This window comes from Rhinichthys klamathensis, unplaced genomic scaffold (genome assembly GCF_029890125.1).
Source record: "Rhinichthys klamathensis goyatoka isolate OS25496 unplaced genomic scaffold, OSU_Roscu_1.1 h1tg000303l_1, whole genome shotgun sequence".
NCBI lineage: Eukaryota > Metazoa > Chordata > Actinopteri > Cypriniformes > Leuciscidae > Rhinichthys > Rhinichthys klamathensis.
In genome coordinates this window covers 3640424-3650000 of record NW_026606822.1, presented here as the reverse complement: position 1 = coordinate 3650000, position 9577 = coordinate 3640424, and the positions used below count along the sequence as shown (strand labels likewise).

Below are 9577 nucleotides of genomic sequence, written 5' to 3'. Positions count from 1 at the left end.
CTCAGTCCAGGACCAACATGGTGCATCTATGGTTTCTCTGCCTTTCTGTCCGTTTTGTCTTTTTTTCAAACAAGATTCTATGGACGAGTAGTCTGTCAGAAAGAATAAAGCATGTAACTTATTGATATATTAAACACAACACGTTATAGAAGTTTTTCTGACAGGAATGTGGCATTTTATGACACACAGACGCAGTAATATTCCACCAATAATTCTTGCTCGGTACCAAGTGTCATTTCTCTGCTGTGGATCATCCGTCAGCGCTTGTGTGTGTGTGTGTGTGTGTGTGTGACAAATACAGAGCCTAACAACCGTTTTAAACTTAACAATGACCAAGATGAATCTTTTTTTCTCCATGGAAAATCAAAATTGACCCTGTTTACTTAAAATGTTCCTGATTTTGTAAACAAATCATGCATGTTATTCCAATCATATATATATATATATATATATATATATATATATATATATATATATATATACATGAATTCAAATTAAATCAATTTGTGATAGACAAATTCAAATCCCGCCCATTTTCTTGTTCTATGTGAATATCCCGCTTCACTCGGAAATCCATCAGAATCCATAAATAAATGGGTGGCCCACTGTGCTATGTGTACTTTTAACATCAGATCATGGCGTACAGCGTCTGTATGTGTGTGTGTGTGTGTACTGTAATTATAAACTAATTAGTGTGTGTCTGGAGGAGATACGGCTCCGTTCTAAGCTGTCTCCATGGATAACACAGAGATCGTTTGTAATTTAAATGTCAAAGTGTCTGAGAGCGTCATGAAAGGCTTGTGTGAATGTATGTGGATGGAGATGATGAAATGAGTAGAGCCACATTCAAAAGAGCATTTGAAAGATGTGTTCATTTGAGTCGATGTGTATTAATTAATTGATACTGAGTAGGTATTAGTTGATAAGTATAGCAGCTTGTAATTTGTGGTTTGTTGCAGGTGCCAAATCATTTGTGTGTGGCAATGTTTGCATTGGAACTAGCGTACTAATTTCTGCACACTACGTAGTATATACTGCATACTGCCTACTATGTTTTAAAAAAAAAAACAATTTGGTGTTTGAAAAATGATTTATTTTCAGAAAATAGCAGTCATAAAATTAAGTCAGGGGCCAGTCGTGGCTAATGGTTAGAGAGTCAGACTGAAGACCAGAAGGTTGCAGGTTTGAGTCTCAAAACTGGCAGGAAATCACTGAGGTGTGTGTGTGTGTGTGTGTGTGTGTGTGTGTGTGTGTGTGTGTGTGTGTGTGTGTGTGTGTGTGTGTGTGTGTGTGTGTGTGTGTGTGTGTGTGTGTGTCTGTGTGTGTGTGTGTGTTCACTACTCAGCTGATCCTAATGTGTGTGTGCACTAACTTGGATGGGTTTAATGCAGAGGTCATTTTTTGTATAATATCTCTGTTTGTAGTAAAAACTCTTTGCAGTCAGATTTTATTATAGTTTTATTCAAATTTAGAATTTGCTTTTATTCATATATTTTTAGTTTTCATGTTAATTTTAGTCTGTGCTTTTGTCATTTTATTAGGTTTTTTCTTCAAAAAATTTTCATTTGAAATAATTTTTATTTCAGTTTTAGTTTGAAGTAGTTTTAGTTTTTATTTGTTTCCAGTTATTAATTTGAGTAATTTTAACTTAAAATTGTAATTTTCAGCTTAATGCCAAGGCATAATTTCTAATTTAACTAATCTAACTAATATTTATATTTTATTTCAGCTTTATTGCAATTAACAGAAATGTTTTTAATAGTTCTAGTTCTACGATAGTAACCCTGCTCTGATAAAATAATGACTTTATAATGACATCTATCCATCTATCCATCCATCCATCCAAAAAAAGATCTAGTCATGGGCATTGCATCATGGGATAGAGTTTTACTGTCTGCAAATCGTAGGCAAGGCAAGGCAAGTTTATTTATATAGCACATTTCATACACAATGGTCATTCAAAGTGCTTTACGGAGAAGTAATTAAAATAATCAAAAGAAATAAGAACAGTTTAGAATACAAGGGAAATAAAATACAGTGCAAACAGTCGGACGAACAGTGGCACAGTGCTCATTCATTAAACACACAGCTAAACAGATGTGTTTTGAGTCTGGATTTGAAATACTACACATTTTGGCAAATGTAGTATAAGGAGAATTAGTATGAGTTGTATGATAGTATGCTGTTCTGAACTTAAGTGTCTCCTGACTTAATAGACCTCCCCCTGCTGGTAGAAACAATAACTTTAACCAGTTTATGAAAGTAAATTCTGTCATTATTTGTTCGCCCTGATGGGTTTTCATAACCTGAATGATTTTCTGTCTTCTGGCAAATGGAAACTCCAAGCTGTTATTTCTTAGAATAATGTCTAATTTCCAAACGTTGGACAAAGGTATTCTGCCCCTCCTCAGCTTTAACAAAAGAAAGTTGATTTTCTGACAGGAACAACATGAGGGCGAATCTTTACATCTGTATGACCCAGCTGTCGAATCAGAGAGTGAGTAAAATGACAAGAAGGAGAAACACAGTGAAATGAGAGCGAGTGCTTCCTCAAAGGACAAATCAACACTATTATGGCTGTGGAACAAAGATGCCTGTTTCTATAGCAACAGCAGAGAAGCTGACCGCCAGTAGCCCGGCTGGAATCACTGACTGAACGGAGATGATGTTGAGATTTAATAATTGTTTTATTGACTGTTGTCATTCTACTTTATTTTGGACTTGCACTCAGCCAAGCTACAGGCGCTTTGGCTGGAAAAATGCACACACTGAAAAATGTGTTTGCTGCATGTTAAGTTAATTAAAATGAGTTGATGCAACACAATTCTTTTTGTCACAATTTCATTTTGTGCCATTATTTAAATTAGTAAAATGGAGGCACTTTTTGTAGCCCATTACACATTGGAATTGATTTGTTATTTTCTAAACTAGCATCATCCATTCATGTAGTCTTTTGTTTAATACTATAAATGAAAGTTTGACTATACTGTATGTGACCCTTGACCACAAAACCAGTCACATGGGTAAATTTTTCGACATTGAGATCTATACATCACATGAAAGTTGGATAAATAAGCTTTCCATTGATGTATGGTTTGTTAGGATAGGGCAGTATTTGGCCGAGATACAACTATTTAAAAATCGGGAATCTAATGGTGCAAAAAAATCGAAACATTGAGAAAATGGCCTTTAAAGTTGTCTATTTATGTTCGCGATTGTGCGGCATTCACTCACAAAAATAAATGTTTTATATATTTATGGTAGGAAATTTACTAGGGGTGTAACGATACCCTCATGTCACGATTCGATACATATCACGATACTGATACAATATTATTGCGATACTCCAAGACATATGATAAAAGGTTAACAAAAAATTTACTGTTGATTAAAATGCTAACTTTGATATTACATTGTGGGTTTAAATGAATAGGTTCGGACTTGGTGCGTGTAACCCAAGGACAATGGTGACACCAGAATAAAAATATTTATCTGAAGCTGAAAATACAGAATTATTTTAGACGAAAATGCTTGCACTCTGTCACTGACTAGATATATTAAAAATAATGTTGGCCACTTTTTACTGGTAACATAAGATATTTGGCATTATCAGGACCCACAAATATTCCCCCATTGCATTATTATACATTATAATCAACATTATGTATAGTAGTTTAATGTAGTACTGACACTAAAACTCTGAAAATTTTTTACAAAATTCTCACACAGTAATTTTTATTTTGGGGAACTATCCACGATACATATTGTTGCATTTTTGTATTGCGATATATTGTGGCACGATATATTGTTACACCCCTAAAATGTACTAAATATTTTCATGGAACATGATCTTTACTTGATATCCTAATGATTTTTGGCATAAAAGAAAAATCGATCATTTTGACCCATACAATGTATTGTTGGCTATTGCCACAAATATACCCGTGCTATTTATGACTGGTTTTGTGATCCAGGGTCACATATTTCCTATTAGATGCCAGAACAAAATGTAAAAAGCCATCTCTATGAATGTGTGTTTATTCTAAAGCTTCTACCAGGATGGAGTGAGTTGAAACAGAGTGCAGATGAGAAACAGACCTGTCATAACAGATGGGTCCTGGAGCCCGAGGGACTCGTGGACTCATGTGTCCCGGGAAAACATACTGTACGCACAAATATGAGTGATTCCTCATTCATATTCTGCTGACTCATTTTTGTCACTTATTTTTGGAAATGTAATCTAATTTAGAATCAAGTCCCACATGAGGAATGATTTCAGGGTGGAATCGATTTTTGGTGTGGATATTGAGGGGAATTTTTTATTTTAGCTTTATAATAAATGCCATGACTGGTCTGTTTATCTCAGGTCTGTGTGTGTATATATATATATATATACACCCCTAAAATATATATATATATATATATATATATATATATATATATATATATATATATATATATACGTATTGTTACACCCCTAAAATGTACTAAATATATATATATATATATAAATATATATATACTGTATATATATATATATATATATATATATATATATAAATATATATATATATATATATATATATAAATATATATATATATATATATATATATATATATATATTCATTTTCCAGTTGTAGTGTTTTAAAAAGGCATCTGAAATAATAAACTAAGTGCAATGTAGTGTTGTCAAAATACCAAAATACCAATATTATTATAAGATAATGTTATATAATATGGGAACAAAAACAAACAATTTATAGTGTTTGGTGTCTATGACAGGTGTGGTTAGTGTGTTGAGCACAGGTGTGTGAAGGTGGACATCTTGTGCTGAGCTGCTACTGCTACTGTAAGATCACAGTTCATGTTTACAGTTCTCACACACACACACACACACACACACTGCAGCCCACTGGCTCACTAGAGACGCCCACACTCCGCCAGAGGGATTGTCTTTGCAGAGAACTTCTATTAATAGTCCACTGCTGCCCATCCTCTCCTCTCTTCTCCATCGCTCGCTCCTCTTCTCTCGCTTCAGCTCTTATTGCTCCGTCTCTTTGTCTTTTTCTCTTCCTCCTCGTCCTTCTCGTCCTCTGTCGTCTGTATCCCTCCTTTAAACCCATCAGAGAGCGTGTGACCTTTGCACAGCTGGAGGGTCAGCCTACAAAATGTGTGGCTTATTAACATGTTTGAATAATAAACTCAACATTGTGTTGTATAGACATTTTTCTAAACATGTCAGCATACATGCAGGACCTTTTTTTGTATTTTAAAATATTTAAATATTTTTTCCTTGTCTTATTTTCATGCAGATTTTTGGCCTTTCATAATCGAGTTATGCAGCTTATAAAATGAATTTGTTTTTCTCCAGTCTGGATCTAAGTAAATGTATATAAATGTTTAACATTATATATATATATATATATATATATATATGTGTGTGTGTGTGTGTGTTGTGCTTTTGGGATTCTTGGGGAAGGAAGCTTTAGACCCAGAGGGCCCAGAAGAGAGATTTCGAGAGGGCGGGAGGTCATCGCTCACGATTGACTGGCTTTTTGATTTTAAGGAATGGAACTTTCTCTCGCTCTATTTCTGTCTCTATCTGTTGATCTCCCGCTCCCGACAGTGTCCCGGGAGAACGCTGCTGTGAGAGTGAGAGTGTGTGTGCTTGTGTGAGTTGCTGGGTTGTGTAGATTTGTCAGCGTTTTTGACCGCTGTCTTGTGACCAGCTCAGACGCTGTTGTTGTCACTGTGGTGTTGGCGTCTGGTTTGTTTGGATTGGCTCTGTAGAGAGAGACGGGAATAGAACTGGCATGGAGATAAAGAACAAGAGAAGGAGATAGGAGATGCTATTTTGGAATAGCATACTAACATACAACTCTGCGGTGCATACTAGTCATATTTGTCTTTATGAATACCTTGATAACCTACAGTACATGAACAACTACATTTTCAGTGATGTTTACAAATGAACCAAGATGCAACTTTTAACATCCCTTTATTGACACATTAAAGGGTTAGTTCACCCAAAAATAAAAATTCTGTCAGTAACCACTCTCCCTCATGTTGTTCCAACCCCGTAAGACTTTCGTTCATCTTCTGAACACAAATTAAGATATTTTTGATGAAATATGAGAGCTGTCTCACTCCTCCATAGGCTTCTAGGTAATTTCATTTTGCCGGCCCAGAAAACTTAGTAAAGACATGTTTAAAATAGTCCGAGTGACTACAGTGGCTCAACCTTAAGTTTATCAAGCGGCGAGAATTCTTTTTGTGCGCAAAACCCCCCAAAAATAATGACTTTATTCAACTATTCGTTTTCTTCTGTGTGGGCCTCGAGTGAGTTCACGTAGTGTAACAGCGCAGCGCTTCTGTGTTGTGCGTCAGAACGTAGGCTCACTACGTAGGACATATACAGATATACAGTAGAACGAAATGTCATTTCGCGAACTGTGCAGTTTTCAAAAAGTATTAATATAGCAGAAACATCATGGGCCCTATCTTGCACTTGGCGCAAATGACTTTGTACACTGACGCATGTATCATTCCTATTTCGCACCCGCGCAAAGCGGACTTTTCCCTCCACAGACGCACGTCGGTTAACTAAGAAATACACTTGCGCTCCCCGGGGCGGTTCAGCGCAAAGAGGAGGCGTGTTCCGGCGCAAACTTTCCCTCATGCTATTTTGCTGTTCTATAAAACAAATGCGCCACTGACCAGAAAAAACCTAGTCTAAAGTCAGTGGCGCGTTGCGCGTTGTTCATTATGCTATTTTAAGGGCGCATGCTTGGCCATAATCAATGTAGCGGGTGCACAACAGGCATACACTTTGATTCTCTCATCTAAGCAGGAGTTTTCATTTTTGCAAATCATACATTATTACGATAGTTAGATAGATAGATAGTTAGATAGATAGATAGATAGATAAATAGATAGATAGATAGATAGATAGATAGATAGATAGATAGATAGATAGATAGATAGATAGATAGATAGATAGATAGATAGATAGATAGATAGATAGATAGATAGATAGATAGATAGATAGATAGATAGATAGATAGATAGATAGATAGATAGATAGACAATTTATTATAAAAGCATACATGTAGCTTACACATTTACCCAAATTATCATACGCCTGTTTAACAGAAGTTAATTTGGGTGGGTTTCTCCATCCCCAATGTCACTTCCTTGTGTTTTACGGCCCTGACGAGAACGTTGCTCTCCTCGGCTGTGAACCGCTCCTGGCGCGCGCCTGGCAAATCCGCCGTTATAATAGGAATCCGCTTTAGAACAAGCGCGCCTGCTCTTAAAGGGAATGTGAGATGACGCTTTGATTGGTTTATTTCACGTTACGCCCAAACCACACCTATGAATAATGAAGCTACTTCAGACCAACCCCTTTTAGATTTGCGCCAGGCGCAAGAGGCATCTATCCCGCCGGGAAAATAGCAACAGCGCCGGGATCCGCCCACAAAGTTACTTGCGCTTTGCGCTTTGACACTTGCGTTTCAGATCGTTAAAATAGGGCCCCATATCTCCAAAAATGCTACTTTTCATGATTTTTTTTTTTTTTGAATTAAACATTGCGCTGTCAGAGTTGATATTGTGGATTTATAAATGGTCAGACGCTTGCATGTGTCATTAACATTTTACCAAAATCAAGCTCAAAGACAGTTACATGCAAGGTTTTTGACCAGCAAATTTCTGAGAATTTCAAATTGCATTGTTTTTTATTTCAACACACAGATTATACTGGAGCTGATAAAAATCAATGCTCATATTCTGATAAATATATAAAATATATAACATGCACAATATTATTGCACATTATTTTGTGTATTCCAAGCATATACAAATTCTGCATTCTCCATGCTCCAGAAAAAAATAAGAGGAAAGCCGTGAAATCCGAGCAGTTTTACCCTTGGTACGGCGTCCCCTGTGTGAATGTGAGGTATAAACCAGAGGAGGAGAGAGGGAGGAGATCAGACACGACCCCCGTGAGACATCAGACCGCAGGAGCTCTGTTTGTGTGTGTGTGTGTGTGCGCGCTGGCATCAGGACAGAAGAATATGCTGCTCTAAACCAGTTGAAACAGTCCTACGCAAACAATATAGCAGCACATCACGTCTGAGAGATACTACAGCACACACTAATGCTTATCCATTCAGATCACAGCCACACACACACAACATCACTCGCATTTGCTCAACATACTGATGGTTTATACTCTAAAATATGTCAAGTTATGTCCGGGATGTTTCTAGGGAACATCCTTTGGTCTATTTTTGCTTGTTCCGTCATGGATTTTTCTCATATTTTGGAAGAAATTCTAGCACACCACTTTATAGTGTTTCCAATATTAATAATGAGAGTAAACTTATGTTAGTAAATAATGTGAAATATTCAGATGTCTCTACTAAATGTGATGAATTATAAAAATGATACAGAAATTCTGTATTAAAGCAATGAGTTCTAAGACAAACCATTGAGGTACAATAGTTTGTTCGCTTCAATTTACTAAAGATTATGTATGTTCAATATTGACCTTATTTGTTTTTATTGAGTGAGTGAGTGAGTGAGTGAGTGAGTGAGTGAGTGAGTGAGTGAGTGAGCGTACTTGCGTGCGTGTGTGTAATTGAGGGTGTGTGTGTGTGTGTGTGTGAGTGGTGAGTGAGTGAGTGAGTGAGTGAGTGAGTGAGTGAGTGAGTGAGTGAGTGAGTGAGTGAGTGAGTGAGTGAGTGAGTGTGTGTCAAAACTTATGGCAGGTGAAGTTTCAGGGTTATGTTTCATCTTATGTGTCAAGATTCAGAGTTATTTATTTAATAAAAGGTACAGTCTTTATGCTTCATGAGCAGATGTCAGCAGCAAATCCCTAATTCAGCAAACAAAAAAAGACAAGCATGCGACAGCAAATACAAAACCACAACAGACAGCTTCAGAACAAATGACAATTACCGCCTCATGACAGCGCCCTCAGGACAGGGATGTAATTTCATTATTGCTGTATTTTCTTATAATAACTGAGCTGATAAGATCACTTTTTTGGGGGGGTCTCATTAGACACAATAATACAGAAAGCAGGTGAATCAAAATGACAAGACTGGAAGGTTATTTAATGCTCCTCAAAGCAGTAATTTTGACAAAAAAAATGTTTACGTGATTTTTGTTTTGTTTTATTTTAGGAAAATGACATCCAGTACTACGACTCCAAAGCCGACTCGGATGTTGTAAGTGATTTTTTTATTTGTTTTGTGCTGCTTCAAATGAAAACTGTTCATTTTTGTTTGTGTTTGCTCTTGTCACGAGTCACTTCATGTCTGTTTTTTAATTAAATAGCTTTTAGAGGTTTTGATAATAATAGATATCATTAGTGTTTTTCTTCAAAAACCTTAAAAAAAAGTGTGTCATCGCATAAGACTAAATTCGGGTAAGGCCACAAAATTGTTTACAGTATATATAAAAACATAGTAATATACAGTGTGTATATATATACAGTCTAGTTGATCTATTATTATTTCAAAAGTTATGTATGTTCAATTTTTATTAACATTTATTTTTATGATATAATAT

At 36.1% G+C, this 9577-nt stretch overlaps 1 protein-coding gene across 1 annotated transcript in view; it reads left to right on the top strand.

Moving 5' to 3' along the window:
* cacna2d2a (calcium channel, voltage-dependent, alpha 2/delta subunit 2a) overlaps positions 1 to 9577 on the top strand; it is a 231675-nt gene that overhangs the window by 127031 nt on the left and 95067 nt on the right. Inside the window, exon 5 of the mRNA XM_056270376.1 lies at positions 9190 to 9234. Coding sequence (XP_056126351.1) covers positions 9190 to 9234 — 45 coding nt within the window. The remainder of the gene's footprint in view (positions 1 to 9189; positions 9235 to 9577) is intronic.